This window comes from Scardinius erythrophthalmus (assembly GCF_964197995.2).
Source record: "Scardinius erythrophthalmus genome assembly, chromosome: 14".
Taxonomy (NCBI): domain Eukaryota; kingdom Metazoa; phylum Chordata; class Actinopteri; order Cypriniformes; family Leuciscidae; genus Scardinius; species Scardinius erythrophthalmus.
In genome coordinates, this window is record NC_138234.1 from 22316751 (window position 1) to 22337308 (window position 20558).

Below are 20558 nucleotides of genomic sequence, written 5' to 3' on the forward strand. Positions count from 1 at the left end.
GACAAAGAACGTTTATACCAAGCGTTGTGAGCCCGTTAAACCTGATCTAAACCAGGATGGATTGGGTTTGTCAACTCTAAACTTACTCTGAAACTAAGAGTTTGTTCAACTAGCTTCATAGGCCTCAGATCTGAATTATTTTAGCAATATTGGCCCGGTTTCACAGACAGGGCTTAGATTAAGCCAGGATTAGGCATTAGTTCAATTAAGACATTAAGTAGCTATTTATTAACTTGCCTTAGAAACATTACTGGTGTGCATCTAGAGACAAAACAATGACAGACATATTTTAATATATACGCCAGTGCAAGTTGCTTTCAGTACAGCTCAAACATGCATTTTAGTCTGAGACTAGCTTTGTCTGTGAAACCAGGGATAATATGATCTCTATAGCCAACAGTAGGCTATACGTGATCATTTAACTTCATGATAAAACTTGTAGACATTGAAAATGTGAAACTAGAAAAATCATTTTAGGATTTAAAAAGATAAATAGCCTATGATTTAGTGTAGGCTAGGCTAAGTCCAAACCACAGCTGACAACTTGTAAAACCTCTTCTAAGCCTTTTTAAATGCTTTAAATATGTATATATTTTACGTTTTTATAATCTTAGTAACTATATATTGTACTACTCAAAATAAAAATAAAGTTTGGTTTGGAAAACAATGCGATTTCTCTCTATTTCCGTTTGCCGGTGTTCTGCTTCCGGTCCGTCTCATTTGTTTTTAATAATTATTATACAGCGAACTTGAGTTTAAAATGAGCTCCGGCTCGACATGTGCTGTATCTGGTTGTCACAACAACTCGAAAAAACTCAAGGGTTTTCAAGAGAATATATGCATTGAACACCAAAAAATCAGGGATGAATGTCCGTGCCCTGCGCCGTATGCATTACACTGTATGCCGACGAAAGAGGAGAGGAAACAGGCTTGGCTCGCGGCTCTAAAATTAAAAAATCCTCCGAAGAGAGTGTATGTGTGTTCGTTTCATTTCGTCGATAAGAAGCCCACGGAGCTGCACCCGGACCCCGAGCTATACCTGGGTCACACTCGACTTCAACAAGGCAAGCGGAAACTAATTCAGGAAGCTAACGGACTTGGTATGTTTACGGAATTGGAAAAACATGTTTATAAGACATAAAACCATGACGTATAAGACTGTTACGGTATTACTTTTTTCTGTTATGGCACTATTAGTTTGAGTCTGCTTTTTGTAGACGTCGTTGCAACGTGGTTTCTGTTACTTTTCTCAGCGCTTGTGGTCTGGATGGACAAATTACAGTCGTTTGTGATTTACAGGACGAGTTTTTATTTATTAATTATTATTATTTTATTGAAATTTGTGCTGAGGATTTTAATTTGCACGCCAGTTACTAATATTTGACATTTAATAGATTAAAAGATTAAATATATTTTGTGAGCCGCAGAGCGCCCCCTGTTGGAATACAACTGTCTTTCATGCAGTTTGGAACGAGATAATAATAGTTGACAAGTTATTAGATGAAGTCTGGTAAAATTGGCCAGATTATGTTGGAGTGTTCTAGAATCGCGTTTAAGATTCAATAGCAAATATCTAAATCAATGTACATTACTTTAAAACTTTTGCGAACACTTGAACTTGACATGAAGCAATTTGATTTAGGCCTACCTGAGGAAAATTTGTGTCTTGACATTTTAAAAACAAGACTGATCTTCATTAGGACCAACATATATTCTAATGGCACCACTTTACAATAAGGTTCATTAGTTAACATTAGTTAATGTAGGCCTATTAACTAACATCAACTTACCATGAGCACTCCATTTGTTACTGTATTTGCTAATCTTTGTTAACGTTAGTTATTTTAATAAGTAGATTAGTAGATTTTAATAAAGTATTAGTAAATGTTGAAGTTAACATTAACAAAGATTAATAAATGCTGTATACATGCAATTCATTATTAGTTCATGCTTACTAATGTAGTTAACTAATTAACCTTATTGTAAAGTGTTACCATTCTGATTAATGTAATTGAATTGGAGAAGCCTTTTATTTAATCTGTTAAGTTACTTCAAATCAAAATTCTTATTTACAATCACGTCATAGCAAGAGGAAATTATGGTACAGTTGAGGTATTTGAGGTATTACAGTTGAGGTATTTTATAAATTTAATGGTTTTAATTGAAATATTTCAACATTTATTTATGTTATCAATCCTTCGTAATATTATGGTGATTTCTTTTATTGAAACATGGTCTAGTTATTATATTTTAACAGTTGTCATTTTGCTTTGTATTTTTATAGTCGTGAACTATTTTTGTAGCATGATAAGAAAAAAATAAACATTTGGTTTGTTGTCACCATTTCATTGATAAATATCCAAAAATGTGACTGACATCATTGCCTTTACAAAAAAAAAACCAGTCAAGTCATCTTTACAGTAACAAACAGAGATTGTTTTGGCTTTATAGCGGTTCTTGAATAAAGATATTTTCCAGCTAAAGTAATAATATACAGTATAAGGAGTCAACAGAATACAAAAGTAGCCATTTAATCTGAAACTATGGTTACCTGAGTAAACACTTGTAATGGTGACTATGGTGTTTGGATGCTCTTCCTCATAAATCCCCTCTTCAAATGGGCCAGTGGGCCAGTGCGCCAGTGCGCATGCGCGCTGCGGTGTCTCGGGTCCATGTGTAGGCAGCAGCAGCGAGGATCTTTATTTGGCGACCGGAGCGGCAGCGGGCAGGGCAGATAGACAGTGAGGGGATCCCCGGGATAGTTTTACACCAAAATACTAGGGTAAATAACAACAACCAGACGCGTGGAGGTCCCCCAGAAGACTAATAAGCGTTTCATCTTCTCAGTAAGTTCTTCTAAAGAGAGATTGAGTGATACTTGAGGGTTTCAGGGTGTTTTGACTTCACATTAGCTTTGCTAGCAACTGGACTGTTGAGTTAAACAGGGGATTTACAAACTTAACCATCCATTTCATCAAATAAATTTGACAGAATCCATCTAACTATATCGATACCGATACAGTGCGATATAATAATCAACTTTCGAGAAGAAACTGCTCAATTGTTTTCTGTTTGGGGGATATAAACTATTCATTTAGCTCGCCTGCTAATTGGACTTGATGAGTAAGTCAGCATTAGCTGATGTTAGCCGGGTTAGCTAACTAGTTTTGCTTCCTCAGCACTAAACTCACCGAGGGCTTATTTATTCAAGAATTGGTTTGTTGCCTCTGAGCAAACTCCTTTTTAAACACAAGTTAAGAAATGTTGGATTTAGTCATTAGATTATCTGAGAGAAATTGATGTTTATGACCATTGTATTGGATTTGATTAATATAGGGAACTGGGTAGTTAAATGAATTAACCCATTTAATCCCATATTCTTCCAGATAAGTGCATTTTAGTCTTTGAACACCCCCAATGAAACACTTTTTATCATTTTCAAAGTTATGAAAGTGTGTGAGTAATTCCTGCTCACAATTGAAACCAGTGGGAAACTACAGGGTTAAAATTGCTCTGTTGGTCAATAAGACCCAAGAAAGTTGAAAGCAATAAAGCAATTTTACTTTCACTTTGTTTTGGTAAATTTAACAGTACAGTACAGGTAATCAAAATGAGTCTCTGGGTTTCCCACTGGTCACACATGATTATGATTTAAATGAGACAGAGCTCTCGTAATACTATTTTAATAATTGACCCTTTAAATATATATATACGAAATGTGATGGTATCTGTATTATGCCATGTTTTACATGCTTCTGGACCTTTGACACAGACATAATTCTTCATAGAGGGCCATTTGATATTTACACCAGCCATGTAAAAGTGTTCATGTGAAACCAAGACGCTCTGAACTTTCATTTACAGTGTCCACTGCTATTAGATGTTTCAATGGGTCTGAATGGGTTAAAGATTAAGAGTTGTTCTGCTTATTGTATTCCCATCATAGCACCGTTTAAAAAATGTTGTCTGCCTGGTTTACACTGTTAGATTTGTGACTAATAACATGTAAGTCGTTAGTTCAGAGTTTGAGGCCGAGGTCAAGGTTCAGAGTTTCGCTAGTTGTCCTACCATTGATGTTTCATTGTGCGCATCTTAATATGATGTTTTAGACAATATTTACTCGCTACCATTCAAAAGGTTTAGGTCGGTAAAGAAATTCATACTTTTATTCTGCAAGGATGCATTAAATCGATCAAAAGTGACATTAATAATGTCACAAAAGATTTCCATTTCAAAAAAATGCTGTTGTTTTGAACTTTCTAATCCACACAGAATCATGAAAAAGATATCGCCGTTTCCTCGGAAATATTAATCAATATGTTTTCAACATTGGTAATTATAAGAAATGTTTCTTGATCAGCAAATTAGCATATTAGGATGATTTCTGAAGGATCGTGTGACATGAAGACTGGAGTAAAGATGCTGAAAATTCAGCTTTGATCAAAACATTTATTTTAAATTGTAATAATATTGCACAATGTTCTTGTTTTTACTGTATTTTTGAGCAAATAAATGCAGCTATGGTGCGCAGAAGAGACCAACTCCAAACTTTTGAATGGTAGTGTTGCTGTTTAAAGCAGTTTTTAGATGAAATACAGCATAAAGGATTTTGTTTTGTTTACATGCACACTTGTAATTATGTTCTAATATTTAAATCCAGTGAACATACACCAACTGTCCCAAGATGAATTTAAGCATCTGTGTTGGTTATAAAATGGCAGTTCCAATTCTGAGACTTTGGACTTGTGTAAAAGTGTAACTGACCGTCAGCTCTGATGATGTATGATATCGGATGATATCATGATCATGCCGAAATACTTGTGCCGTTTCTCATGGTGGAGTAGAGGTGTTGTTCAAGGTTGGTCTGCATGGGTGTGGTGGCTTAAGATGTTTTGTCTGAAGGACTTGAGGTGGCTTTTTGTAAATAAATAGGGTGGAACCAATTTAGTGTCACAAGAAACCAACAAGTATAATTAGAGTACATAAAAAAAAACATTTTCAAATGCTTTGATTTCAGCCCTACCACACAGCATTTCCCAATGTTCTCCTGGCGTCATGTGCGGGGTGTTGTCGAATCCTTGCGTACCATGTTGAGTGTCTATTAGGCAACCAGTTAAGCCACTTCGCACCTCTCATGTGAGTTGTAGTAGGCATGTCTCTCAATCTCATGCCATGCCAAGCCTGAATACCAGTGAGCTTCTCCTCCATAACAGACTTGTTGAAAAATAATAGTTTTGTTTCCATGTATATTTAGCAGAAATGAGGGCTGGGATCCATTCATCAGTACCTGAGCAACCCACCAGAGCTGCTGTATCTGAGATGGTGGCTGCTGGTAAACAGGAAGGGCTGGAGACTGATACACGGCCACTGCAATCTAGTGAGATCTTTTTACTGTTTTACCTCAACTTCCTGATAACGTCAGATGAGGAAAGTCAGGGGAAGAGAGCTGGATGATGTGAAATATGAAGGACACACTAGAGCGTTTACATGGATGGAGGAATTCAAAGTGATTGGGTTGATGTGTGTTTGTCTCAAGCTTCAAAGCCGAATTGATTTTTCAAAATGCACACACTGCATGAATATGAACATAACATTAATAAAACAGTGTCCCGCTGTTTACGCATATTGTGGATCCTTATTAGGAGACGACAAACACATGAGCCAGTTTGTCGTGCTGCTTGTATTTATCAAGCAGTAAAAATTCCCATTGCCCAATGAGAGTCCGAAGGACTGGTGGGACGTTGTCCTGCTCCACTTCACAGACGCTGAATGGAGGGACATTTTAGAAAGACACTTCATACAACAACAGCTCATTACGTGTGACATAATTCATTATGCCATTTCCACAAAATTGCACATGCGCAGTACTTTCCAGTTTTGGTTTTTAATCTGATCAAGTGTTTACATGTCCTCTCTCAATCAGATTAGAAAAGTTTTAAACCACCCCATACAATCTGAATGAAATTTCAATCGGATATGGCCAATTTATTCCGACTGATGTGGCTACATGTGACTTTTTTATTCTAGTATTTTTTTGAAAGACTCTTCTGTCTTGGCTATAGAACAAAAGTACATGTCATTGTATTAGCTACAGTTTGAGCATTTCACTTTCAGCTGACTGTCGTTATCAGTAAGGTGTTGTTTTGTGTAGGGGTTGCTCACTGGTTTTCTTGGAAATCGCCACCATTTTGCAGGGTTCATAAAAATAGAATTATGAAATTAACTTGTCTATTACTTACTATTAACGGTTTATTACTTGTCAATTAATAGTAAATATATATATCTTTTTCATTTCACTTACATTAAAGTTTTGAATTGGCACAGTTTGGAAGTAGTGTTTCTCTTTTGTGCATATTTTATCATTTGGTTATTGGGTAAAAAAAAAAAGTTGTTATTAATAATAATAATAGATTGGGCATAGTTCATAATTATAATTTCCTGAAGCTCAAAATCAAACAGTTAGTTACTTGAATTACTTTGAATTTTAACAATATTTTGAGTTTCTGACTAGTTAAATCATATACAGCAGGGAACGACAACTGGCGGCCCGCGGGCCAAAACTGGGCCAGCAATATTTTCTGGCCCGCCGGATTATTTTGGAAGTCCTAAATGCTGCACAAAACTCTTCCACTACTTGAGAAAAGCCGTAGTCGCGTGGCGATTTCACCGCCGCATACTGTGTGAAACACCCATAGGGAATAATGCGGCGCGGGATTACATTTTAAAGTATAACTGTGCGTTCACACCGGACGCGAATAGCGCGTCAAATTCGCGCCTGCCGCGTCTAGTTATACGCTTGACCACTTTGTGTCCATTCGCGCATCAAAAGACGGTAGCGGTCAGAACTCTGGTGTAGGCTACTTTGGACGGAGCGGGCGTTCTGACTGACAATAGTCCACTCCCGACATCTTTTGACAGCGTATCCGCACTTAATTCTGACCACCTGTACACCGAGCTCTGAGGAGATGTTTGGTACTGAAACCATTGTCAGTCAACAACATTCTTTTTTTGCAAGGATGTTTGAAATAGTTCGGCAGAAAATAGCCTACTTCATTTGTCAGTAGGGCAATATGATTTTCGTTTATGTTGCTTAGAAATTTGAGTGATAGGCTTTGTCCTATTTAATTTATGTTAGGCTATTTATATTTCATAATTTTTTTCTGTGGCATTTTTTTTCTCTGCTGACAGTACAATGTTACAATAGCCTAATATTTATATTGACACGAACACAATTTTTGTATAGCATTTATTATAGGCTACTTAATCTCATTCTTTCCGTTAGAGACATTTGAATGTGAGATTATGGAAACGAGATCTAAATTTTGCGGACCCGTCAGGTCGGAAAATAAAGCGGGTGAACACCGAGTGTATTTTAAGCGGTTGCTGAATAGAACCTTGTGGGCCGGAAAAAAAAACAGTCCCGCGCAGACCTCCTTAAAGGTCCCATGACATGCTATTTTTTGTAGGCTTTAATATAGGCCTTAGTGGTCCCTAGTACTGTATCTGAAATCTCTTTTCAAAAATTCAGCCTCGGTGCAGAATTATAGCCACTATAAGCCAGTCCCAGAATGAGCTTCCTTCAGACGGGCCGTTTCGGTGTCTGTAGCTTTAAATGTTAATGAGGAGGAGATAGGCGGCGTAAGGTGGAGGGTGGGTGTGGCCTTGATCATCTTGCGCAACGGTACCGTGGCGTGCATGTTAACGTTGGATATAGCAATGGCACGAAGACACGCAGTCGTTCAAGCATTTCAGTTTGACCCAGAATCTGATCCAGATGGAGAAGCAACAACTCAGCGGTTCCAGCAGGACATTTCCGAATGGTTAGTTTAAAATATTATGTCTGGATACGGTACTTTATTCGGATGGTTTACAGTTATTATCATGTAGCTAACGCTAACCTACTGTTGCCTTTTCATGAGAGATCTGTAACATCTGTAATTTATCTTGAAATGCGGATATCGCGCGCGCCGTATAACCAACAGGAAAACGGTTATCCAAATAACAAAGAAGTGTACAACACTCGCGTTACAGTGTGTGTATTCACACACATAAACTGCATGGCTGCATAGCTAATGTGACAGCCACATTCTACGTGTAACAGTTCAGGCAAACATAAACAGTAAAGCAACACACTTATATATCATTAGTTGACTTACTTGTCCGAGGTGTGTAGCTGAGCCAAAGAGAGTGATCCAGACTTTAGTTTCAGACGTTCAGCAAGCCCAGCTCTGTATTAACCCTTCGGTGTTCATTTGTACATCCAATTATTGAGCAATTGTTATGCTTCGCTCGCTCAAAAGCCATGATATCTCTCGTGGACAAACTAAAATCGCGCGCGCGCGTTCCTACTTCCTTCCTAGCTCATTTTCTCATGGGCGGAAAATATTCTCTGGGCGGGCAAAGCAGAGACAGGGGAGGTAACATTCCTCCTTATGACGTCATAAGGAGGAGATTCAAGATCAGCGCGATTGAGCTTTCATTTTCTCAAAGGCAGAGAAAGATAGCAAAAGCTCTATTTACAGCGATTGAAATTTCTAGAAACTTGGGGACCATATACAGGCTAGGGGAACTCATATTAATGTTAAAAAACCTCAGAAAGTGAAAATTTCATGTCATGGGACCTTTAAACCTTAGGTGTGTATGTGTGTGTCCCGAATAAATAATAATAAAAAAAAGGAATAAAGTTCAAAAGTCGGACTGTAAGAATGAGGTATGATTGCTATTCACACCTTTATTAAAATGGCTGTAATCTGTTACCACAATAGTACTTGATCTGTTTAAAATGATTTCCTTGATATATGCCTAAGGTGTTAAATTAAAAATTACAAATCAAAATTAAAATTTGTCTAATCCAGTAATTTTTTCTATTTTTGATCTGAGCACAATCAGAAAATCAGAAAACCCATTGTTATTCGTTTTTTCATTTTAGTTCAGGAAATAAATAATGGAAAAACAAGTCGTTTTTCATCTTTTTATTTTTGGTTTTAATTTGAAAAAACGATTGAACGAATGATCCACGGACGGTGACGGACCCATCATATTCCGCGATTATACGCCTATATAAGAGTATTTAATTTGTATCCATAGGCAGTAGGCTGTGTAGCTGGCCCGCCATCTACTGGCTAAAAAAAAATTTACTTGCCGACCCCTGATATGTATATCAACAGTATACGTCAACAGGTGTATAATTAAATACTTTTACGTTTAAATACTTTCTCATATCCCAATTTAATATGCAGAAACAAGAGTTCTTGTGGCTTATTTGGTTTACGGATGTGTGTTTACGTTTTTGCCAAAACCTGATAATTCAAAGTTTGATGTATAGAGTTGTTGGAATGACCCGTGATAATGGTTTGGTCGTGCAGAAATTAGGTTAACTTTAACATAGCATACTGTTGCCTGAGCAAAAGCATGAAAAATTGGTGTAAAAAGCTATTTCTAAAAAAATGTGTAACACCCTTAATTTCATAGATTTGTTCATATTTATGTTTTCATGTTACTGTCATTTAAAAAAGCAGCAGAACAAGTTTTTTTTTTTTTAACTCCTCCTTGTAAGAGTTTAACTATAAATGCTTCTAATTTTGATCATTTAGTTTTACACAGGCAGTTTAAGCTTAAGGACTTGTTTAGTAAGAAGTTTTATCATATCTAAATGTAAAACACAACTGCTGAATTTCTCTCTCTTTTTTGTTTGTTTTTTTAGTTATTGTATTTCTGCAACTCTTGTAGGCTATAACTTAGCTCAAGCTCTTGCCATGAAAATAGCCTCAGCTGCTGACATGGCAGTAACATTTCTACTTCTACTACTAGGCTACTATACTGCCCAAGGAAGGTTTAGTAGAGCCCATAGTAATGGTAAAAAGTCTGTGACTGTAAATCAAGGCTAGTGAATTCAAATTCTTGAAGTTCAAAATAAAGTGGTTATCATTTTTGGAAGAGAAGAGGAAAATTAAGTTGTCTTGAGTAATAAACTACACATTTATACATCAGACATGTCTTTTTTTCCTCCCAGTGCATTGAGTTGTGTAGGAAGGGGGCTTGTTTTGAACCAAGAAGCTAATTCTGTGTTTTTCTAGAGTTTCTCCAGTACTATTTTCCACTGTGTGTCAAAGCTGGACTTTGCTGACGCGGCAACTCTGGAACTCTCTGTGTGCCGTAGTGACATGAATACACCATTAAGGTATTCATCCAGGAGTGAAGACTTATGGGTCCTCGCACACCTCGGACACATTGGGGCTTGTTTGCATTTCGCCCAAGCGTAGAAGAGATGTCAGCGATGATTTTCTTGTCCTAGATATTGCTTGGGTCCCTCCGTCAATGTAATTTCGGGTTTTTGTTGTCCATCTTATTGTGCAAATTGTAAATCTGATCACTTGGAAAAGTTTTAGCACACCTCTCCTCAACAAGCTGCATGATTTGTGGTATGATACCATGTGCACCACAAATTAAGATGCAGTTGCAAAGTTCGGAATCATGTCTGGGGTAATACGCTTCAAATGTAGAAGTGCAGAAGTTTTCAAGATCAGACCAAGCCTATCCACTTGTTTCCTCTGTCAGTTCTTGTAGATCTGGCTCTCGGCCCGACAGACCAGAGAGATTAACTGCAGAATCCGGCTGCCATTCAAAATAAGTGCTTCAATCTAAGTTTAAGTCTTCAGCCGATTAGTTAAGTTTGACACTGGGATTATGAGGGTGAACTGTCCCTATGGATTTGTTCATACATCCTGGATTTGTAACGATCAAATGGCTGTCATAGACCTACAATTGTTGATTAGCTTTAACTAGTCTTAATAATAATATATAATTGAGCTGGTTTGCGTTAAAAGTTTAGAAACATTAGAAAAACATTAGTCTGAATGTGTTATGCGACAACGCTTAAACGGAATTGAACTTAGACATAATTTTTTCCAGAGGGTTTAATGTCTTTTTGCATACTAATTAGGGATGCACTGATATGAACATTTTGGCTAATACGATAACCGATAATTCTTTATGCTGGAATGCCGATAACCGATATATTGGCTGATAAATCTAAATCCAAATTTGTATAGAATTTTTGAGAGCCTGATTACAAAAACTTGCAATTAAAAGCCTTGTCCCAAGCACACAATTACAATGTTCTCTTAAAAAAATGTATCTAGCCTCATTGAAATGTCACTGAAATGTGACCCAATTCCGACCGTGTAAACAGGAAAAAAACACATACATTCAGATATTTTGAGATCGGTTTGTCCATATGTTGAAATAAATCAGATATAAATCAGATATGTGCCAATGTGACTGTCATGTAAACAGGCAGATCGGATTTTCTGAGGCATTAAGCCTGGTTTATATTTGACGCGTCCGTAAGAGCGCGAAGGTGCGCACGGCAAAAATGACGTCATTGCGGTGTGGGTGGTCTTGCGCGTTGGGTTCGCAATGACCAATTTCGTTTTTTTTTGTAACAACGCGCGCGGCGCCGCATCCGAAGATGAACGACTTCGAGCCGAATCTGGCCGAGCTCGAACTTCTCACCACACCGGCACCCAGTTTGCTTTGCTTACATTAAAAAAATTAGCATACAATAGCATAAGAAGTATTTTTAATGAACATAAAGGTCCATTAATAAAAATGTTCACGAAACTTAATGAAATGTTTAGTGAAATTAGAAAATATGTAAGAGATCGTTAATTTAGTTATGTTTTATACACATTCTCATATCCATATATTTTGTTTTATAGTCACGAGTAATAATCTCAGGGTTTACTAGGATTTACACGATTCTTTTTGTAGTGTGGTATTGGTGGTGGTATGTACTAAAATAAACATTGTCACGTGTGTATAGATTTCTTCTTCTCACTGCTGATTCCTAATGGTTTAGAGGACAATTACTCAAGTCGGCCCCTGTCGTTTCAAAGAATAGTACAACGGCGTGCGCGTCAAGTATAAACGCCTCGTCCGTTTGGGGAGGTGCGCGTGCAGTCTGTGGAGACTCGCGCTGCGGAGCCAGGCGAAAGTATAAACAAGGCTTTAGGCTACGTCTCCGAGGTTTAATGATGAGAGCAACCCCGATGCGCATCTGCAAAGGGACGGATGGCTCGACGAAACGCTGTGTCATCGTAGGATAGGAATGTGGACAAACGTTGACACAACATATCAAATCTCATCCTAAAATTTTGGACCCACTGCTCCTCGTTAAAGCCTGACACAATATGCTCCCACCAATCCTGAGATCTCTCTCGCTCACAATAACTGAAGCATATGCGCAGGCTGCAATGATGGCACTTTACGTCCTCCTCCGCCTCAAAATCATGGTGATGTTTGGCGAACTTCGCATATATCGCAGAGTTAGCATCAATCATATTTCGGATATAGGCAACAAATCAGAATTGGCCATCAAGACATATTTTTGAAGTGGTCACTTTCCCCTTTTGAAGTGATTCCAATCAAAGTTCAATGCAAAGGGAGATGTTTTCTTTTACAGAAATCGCTTTATGGACTACAACAAACATCAGAAACCCTAAAATTAACATAAACTGCCCCTGGGGAACACACAACAAAGGGGTTGAGGCCATGTTGGGCTGCTTTAGAGAAGAGGAAGAGTTGTTGTCGCTGTTTTTTACTCCCCGGATAAAGTTTGTCCTAAGGCTGATGAACGTAGAGAGGTTAACATTTATTTTTAACACTGTTCCTGAACATTATCACCTCAATGTTTGTCTTTGCGCTGCACATTTTACGGAGAACAGCTTCCAGAAGAGAGTATAATGAAGGCTATACGCACAAAAGCTTCTCCTGAAAGACGTAGCCGTTCCCATTTTGTCTGGACAATCTGTTGTTTATGGATCACAACTTGTAAGTATGTCTTATTATTTGTAGTTGTGTTTTCTATTAACAGTTCTAATTATAAGCTTTATGTAGTTGCTATAATAGCTATGATGTAAAAGAAGGGCAAAGCTTTGCCTCCGCTAGCCTGCTAATTAACATTACAGTATTGATGTTGTTTACTTTAGTTTTTGTAAGCCCCTTAAGAAAATTATCCCTAATTTTTGTGATCGATTGCTGTTTGTATTACCATAATTTTCCGACAAATATGATTAAATAGTGGATAACATCGTATCTATAAGAAAATTACAAAAAAAAATACCACTCTTAAACGTCCTGTGAAATCCGTGCTTTTTTCAAAATCTGTGCATGAAATCCGTTCAGCACAATCCTCTTGCTCGTAAACATTGTCAGGGTCTGAATCGGGCTCGAAATGGTTTGAAATTGACACTATCATTAATATTTACATCTGGGTAGAGCTTGCGGTTATGAAGGGGTGTGACATTTCTCGAACGCGCTAAGCGCTGCCAATCACAACACACTGGGCCAGCTAACCAATCACAGCTGTTTTCGGAAGGAGGAGCTTCATCTAACAACGCGTTCAAGCCAGATAGGGGAGAGAGGAGCTGTAATAATGTAAAATATGTGAAAAATAATGTTTTTTTAACAATCAAGCATGAAAACATATTATAGTACACCCCAAAAACAAAATCAAGACTTAGTAAAAGGGCATAATAGGACCCCTTTAAAAGTTGGCACCCCATTTGAAAAAAAATACAGCATTCATGCTGGGACGTTCAGCAACATAACCGGTTTTAATTTGTTTGGGTGTAGCGATGGTGCTCGAGGGGTGTATTTCCAAGAGAGTTTTTGTGTCTTCTGACATGCATAATAAACCACACTTAATTAGATTGGTGTGTTTGTCCAATCCTACTCAGATGCATTTCTTACGGGGCGTCTACATAATATGCTCTTTTTGTGTTCAAAAACAGCTAGTGAGCATAAAAAAAAAAAAAAGTTTGTTGTGATGGCTAAAATGACATTTGATTGAATGTGTTTGGCTATAGCAACATCAAGGGCGTAACTTTTCCAAAAAATTTCTTTTGTATTGGATGTTTCTTAGGGGGCGTTTAAAAAATACGTTTTTAAAAAGATACTTTTTACTTGACGCACCATAAGATTACTGTTTATTGACGCACCATCTTAAAAATGCAACACTCATGACAGGATGTTCAAAAAAACATCTGTTTGAATGTGTTTGGCTATGGCTATAGCAGTCGTGCTTTGAAAGGGATTTAACCCAGTCAGATATGACTTGTCTGAAATGGTTTGACTATCTTTTAGCATGCTAATTTAAAATATTGAAGTAAAAAAAACAAAAAAAATACAAGTTGACCTCACTTATCAACAAGTCATTGGTTGTGACCGTCCCCAGTAATTACTGGAAATTTTAACACACTGTGGTGCCCCAGTGGTGGTTATTCTTATCTACCAATTTGACTATAGCTAACTGATCTGAAGACCAGTATTGTAAATGTGTGTGCGTCAGTGTACATTTGCACTCTAGTCTGTTTGAGATCACAGTGGGGGATGGGTAAATGCGCGTGCATGTGTGCGTGTGTGTGTGTGTGTGTGTGTGTGTGTGTGTGTGTGTAGAGAGAGGGGGTGGCTGCTCACGACTGTTCTTACAGCACAAGTTATTCTTGTGCCCACATGAAAAGCAATCGGGTTTACTTTCTTTCTGTGTCGTCCTGTTGTTAGGGGGCACACCAGGTGGATCTTCCAGCAGATACAGGGTTAACAACGTCCATTTTGTTAGGTAACACCCTCGTGGCCTGATCTGTCTGTGGTGTTAAAATGGCAGGGCTTAACCCTTGATATGCAGGACTGGAGACGACAGAGGCACCTTTGGCTCAACCCTCTTGGCAGCCACTTCGCCATTGTTGGATGACAAGATGAGCTAGTTGTTAGAGATCCAGAGGAACATTTGTAGTACGTTAGACTTACCTGGAACTTTGTTTTTCAGTGCTTATCTAATTGGTTTTTTAGAAATGTGTTGGTGACTCAATCAGGAAGTCCTTCTGAACTGGACAAGCTCTGTTAAAGCAACTCTACTGTCCAGGAAGCTCTTAGACTTAGGCACGATAATCCTGTGCAGTTTGGCCTGCGTCTTGGTTCTCATCTCTGTTTAAGGTGACCTGTTGTGGTGTTTTTTCTAACTTGAGCATTGATTATATCGCTCGTACTATAGTACTATAGTTAAAGGCCTGTGGTGAAAAATGAAAATCAAGTTTTTAATGTGGTTTATGTGTCTGTTGTTTTTACTATGCTTAGTCAACACCATTGTTGAGTATTTTCTCCTTAAAACTGCAGTGAACCAAAGACAGTCTCAAAAACGCGGTTTGAAAATGCCCTGGTTCTCTACGTCACAAATATGTTGTAACCAATCCCGTCAACGTATGGGCTTTAGCATTTCATTTACTATAACGCTCTGAAGCACGGAAGTGGCAAGAGAAGCCAGGTATCCCGGTATATTTTTCTGCTGATATGAAAAATAGGTTATTATGATGTATATCACAATGCTATAATGAACTATATGCCTTTTGTTGTTCAGAGCGTTTCTAAGGATACTGATTTTTAGAAGGCAGCTGTCTTACTCTGAAATGGTGAACGAGAACATGGTTTGTGTGATATTAGCAACACGTTATTAGCTGTTTGATAACGTAGTCAAGCAAAACGTATATTAATTACCGTTATGTGTCCAACTTTGTTGAGAGCGATACATAAAACACATTACCATTCTGATAAGTTGACTTGTAGACGAGCCTGTATAATTCACTCTTCCACTTCTTCTTCTGAATCAGTTTGTTTCAAACATACATGGCTGAATTAAACCAGTATTTCCACTTGCCATTGTGCAGCATTTACTACAGTAAAGTGGACCGAATGGGGCTAATTTGCATATTCGTGGATCATTAAACTTGATTTGAATCCATTAAATTCGTAGTAATTTGATAAGGATTTAATAACAGTAGCTCAGATTTCAACTTGTTTTGCAACACACACATACGTCACCTACACAGTCTCAGACTAAAATGCATGTTTGAGTTGCTTTAACTGAAAGCAACTTGCACTGATAGGCTATATCTTAAAATATGTGAGTTTATGTCTCAAGATGCACACCAATAATGTTTTCCAAGGCACGTTTATAAAAGCTACTTAAATGTCCTAATTGAACTAAAGCCTAATCCTGGCTTAATCTAAACCCTGTCTGTGAAACCAGGCCTATAGGTTTTATATTAAATATTTTTTTTATACATTTTCACATATGCTTTCACAAATGCTTCATATATTCTGTACAAAGAATAGATTTTAATTTAAATGCATTTATTTATTATTTTTAAATAAAAATAAAATTTTAGCCTATTCTTATTGATGTCAACCAGCTTGATAATTTTACCTAGATGACAAGTTTAATAAGTTCCACAAGCAGAATTTGTCACTGAAAATCAAACGTGCACAGTTCCAGTAGGTCAAGTGACAATTTTGTCTCTTCTGGGCCAGCGGGTCGTCCTTATAGTTGACCAGCTGGATGTACCGATCCAGTTTGGGTTGTGTTGCCGCCATGCTGTGTTGTTGTATAGCACTAGCGATGCCTCCTATTGTCTTGCTCGGCCTGCGCCCTAAGGGCGGTCATTACATCAGAAGACCCCATGAGGATAGTCACCGCGCTCCCAGCTCGTCGTGGCGTTGCATGAACAGACATGTTTTTCACACAGCTCAAGACAATCCATTACACCGCCGTGTATGCTTTATCGAATGCAGACGTCACCGAGATATGAGTATCTCCTCACTGTAATTGTTAGTAAACAAACAAATGATAAAACCTTTATGTGGCAAATGGTTTTACATGACGTCTCAATCCGATTAATAAAACCCAAACACTGATGTATAAATAATCCTCTGCAAACTGTTTGTTGATATTAAAATATTAAGCTTCCTGTCTAGCGTCACACTGTGGTTCGTTTTAAGCTTCGGTTATATGAAAGTGAGGAAAATGTGTAGGTTGACAACCTTTGATTCTTTTTAAAAAAGGGTTTGGATTCTTCATTTCAAAACTTGTTGTTGTTGAGGCACGAGTGTTGCATATATATGATGCCATCCGCTTCCCATGAGGCTGTGCAAGCCACGTGTCTGCAGCTTTAGCGACAAGCATCCATTTCCTAACCAGAACAAGTGGCTTGTGTATGACTCAACTGGTCGCTCAGTATGAAAACATGGCAGTCCGGTTCTCAGTATGACATTAAGTGGTGAAATGCTTCTCTTTTTTTCTTTTTTTTAAAGCTTCACTTTGTCTTAGTTGGAGATCATTTGGGATTTAGTATGTACTTTTTTACTGTCATATGTTTATAATGGACAGCAAAGACTCCTTTAAGCTAATGATTTTCTTGCTGATGGACATGTGATTGTGCAATGGGCTCGGCTGACTGCATTTCTAACTGACAGTATACATTGACAGGTTTGGTGACCTACTTTTAAGAGCCCTGTCCAGTGTTCATTTACATGGACGATTATATCTGTGACCCTAAAAAAAAAAAAAATTGACCAGAAGCTACTTTAAACGTTAGTGTGGATCTTTCAGAAGACAGGGAATTGAACAGTACAGTTACTTAATACGGTTGTAATATCATTTCTCTTCTGCTCACCAAGGCTGCATTTATTTGATCAAAAATACAGTACAAACAGTAATAATGTGAAATATTTTCTATTTTAAAATGTATTTTATTCCTGTGAATTTTTCCGCATCATTACTGCAGTCTTTAGTGTCACATGATCCTTCAGAAATCATTCTAATATGTTGATTTGATGCTTAATGTTAAAAGAGTTGTGCTGCTTATTTATATTTTTGTGGAAACCGTGATACATTTCATTTTAAAATTCTTTGATAAATCGAGAGTTCAAAAGAACAGCGTTTATTTAAGTAACAATATAAATATCTTTACAGTCAGTTATTTCATTAGTTTTGAGCAAGTTTGACTCAAGGACACCATAGTGTTGTAAGAAAAGGATCATTTACTTTTATTAGCATTTTAAAGATCGGATTATTCAATTACTGGCCAATTCAATTCTGTCCAGTAAAGCAATTCATGATGGAAAAGTTGTTTAAAGTTAATACATCAATAAAAATGAGTTTTTTGTTTGTTACATAGCTTTGATGTTCTTCAGAATCTTGGCAATATTAGAAATTGTGGTTTCCAGGCTTAATAAAGCCTTGGAAAAAGTACCTGTAATGAATATATACGTTTCTACTCTAAAAATATTTCATCACCTTTAACTTGTGAGTGCTATCTCTAAAAATCCTTGTTTGATAACCACAAACAAATGTGAAAGTCATGGATCACGAGACACCGAAACTCTTTCAATTTCAAGGATTAAGATTATCAGATCCTGCAGTTTGCATAAGCCTGTTTGGATCAACATGATCAAATGTGCTCTTAAAGTCGTTTGGTTTATTGACTACCTTTATTGTCGAGACCACTGTGGCGGTTGTTATTTTGCGAGCAACAAAGGGGCGGACACTTCCTCCTCATCTCTGAAAGACTTGTGTTTTGGAATGCGTGCGGCCCTTCCCCCCACTGGCAAAACTCCTGCGTCTGTGTGGCCGCATTCACTGCCAGTCAGTCTCTGAAAGGGTTAAAAACCTGCTTCAGTCTCTCGGCTGCGTCCGCCAACCGGTTCAAACTGGTTTTCAGGGGAAATGCTTTATGTGTCCCATGGAATCTTGGGAAGGGTCATGTGGAGCCCTAGTGATGTCATGGCAGATGAGAGCAGGCCTGGGTGTTGAGTCAGCTGTCTTGCTATCAGATGGCTGATATCATATGTAAGACAGGTAGGTCGGCACGTTTCGTATGTGCCTTGATGTTCCCAAATGATGGATTTGCTTCCTGTAAAGTGGCTGTTGGGGTTTGAATGCATGTTTTAAAGCTCACGGCCTGGCACAATTCAGGCTTCTGCTTGGTGCGATTGGCTTTCCTGTTTGTGGCCTCTCTTTAAGAAATGCCACTTTAAAAACTGTTGTTTGAGTTGTCTTGCTCAGGTACTACAAACATCCTCATATACCTGTAATTCTCGACCGGTCGTGACCCAAAATAGGGGAGCAGATCTGTTCTGAAAGGATTAACAAGGAAAAATCATGTCAAATGCAAGTAATTGTTTAAAGTTAGGGATGCTCATGATTAACTGGTCAACCGTTAACCAACAGTAAGAATTTTTACGAATTAATACTATGTTAAATGGTAGGGATGCACGATATATCGGCCACCATATCGGTATCGGCCGATACATGTTCATTTTTAATGTTATCAATATCGGCCCGGTAAGAAAATTTGGCTGATATGTTAAAGCTGATAAATAATGGATTATTTCCTTCAGCTGAGACACTTCAGATGCGCACTGTTCACCATGATGCTTTTGAATTGCTTGAAATATGATTAAAATCACTTCAAAAAGGAAAATAAGGTTAAGTGCAGTGCAAGTCTTATAGGCTACATCAAATTATAATGAGATCATAATTGTGTTTGGGTCATGGCTTTTAATGGGGAGACATTTTTTTTTTAAATCAGGCTCTCAAAAAAAAAAAAAAATTAGGATTTAATTCAACTTTCAAATATAAAGAATTATTGGTTATCATTATCGGTAAAATTTTTAATAATGGTGCATTCCTATTTAATGGTTTAAAAAGTAATTCAAGTAATTTTTGGCTGCATGGTTAAAAAATACGATACACAGAAAATTGCGCTTTTTTAGAGGAAAAAAACAGCCACATTTGTCACATTATATTATTACATTCAGAAATAATGTAAAATACCGATAAATAAAGCGAAATGTTTACAAACTTTATAAACATTATGATAGGCTATTTAAGCTCCCCTCACTCCACAAAAAATCCTTTAAAACTACACTGTGTAATTTTTTAAGTTGATTCTTAACAAAAAACACTTTGTTCTTTCAAAATGATATGTGCTCATTAATGTGTAATTACTTCTACCAACTAATCAAGTATTCTCGTAAGCGTAGAATCTGCCATTTAGAATACATACGAGCGAGTCGCTCGAATGGCGGAAGCAATGTTGCGCCTCCATCTTGAAAATACATTAGCCAAAGAGGGACATACCTGGAAATTCAAGCTTCGCCTTTCGCGTTTTGACACTCAGTGGCACCGTGACGAATGCGAGGGGGAGATTACTCGCGACTGCCGGCAGATTTGAAATAATACGCCACCGTAGGAGTTAAAACGCCCTCGGAATGGGAGGGGCTAGAAAGTAATATTCAGTTGGTAGTCATAAACAATTTCACCGCTAGATGGGAGAAAATCCTACACAGTGTAGCTTTAAATGTAGCGTTATTCAGAACAGAACAAGAATGAAAAATATAAGTGGCTATATAAACTTAAGCCAAAACTAATTCATTTAAAGTAAAACTGAAACCGCCGTTGGGCTCACGTAGCCTCTCTCATTCGGCACAAATCCAAATGCTTACATTCGCGATGTGTTTGGATGCTAAACTTATTTATTTTGAAAACTAGGCTTTGTACCTCACTCGCGTATTAGTATCGACATAAAACATCATCCTTCACATGCACAGATTGTACTGAGGACTAATTTAGTATTAATTTATAATATCTTCACCTTCCTAAAATAATTGCCTGAGTCATTTTTTGACAAAAATAATTTTTTTGCATAAGTCGTCATCTCATG

General features: G+C 37.6%; 1 protein-coding gene across 9 annotated transcripts in view; it reads left to right on the forward strand.

The window, feature by feature from the left end:
- Positions 1-722: 722 nt before the first annotated feature.
- Positions 723-20558, forward strand: part of gatad2ab (GATA zinc finger domain containing 2Ab) — a 32557-nt gene continuing 12721 nt past the window's right edge. The window contains exons 1-3 of one of the 9 annotated variants that reach the window (XM_081385263.1): positions 2692-2846; positions 5018-5136; positions 5255-5377. In XM_081385263.1, coding sequence (XP_081241389.1) covers positions 5260-5377 — 118 coding nt within the window. In that variant the 5' untranslated portion in view covers positions 2692-2846; positions 5018-5136; positions 5255-5259. Of the gene's footprint in view, positions 1101-2627; positions 2847-5017; positions 5137-5254; positions 5378-18436; positions 18692-20558 lie in introns of those variants that run through there. The other 8 variants (XM_081385260.1, XM_081385261.1, XM_081385262.1 and 5 more) reach the window with 8 other exon arrangements.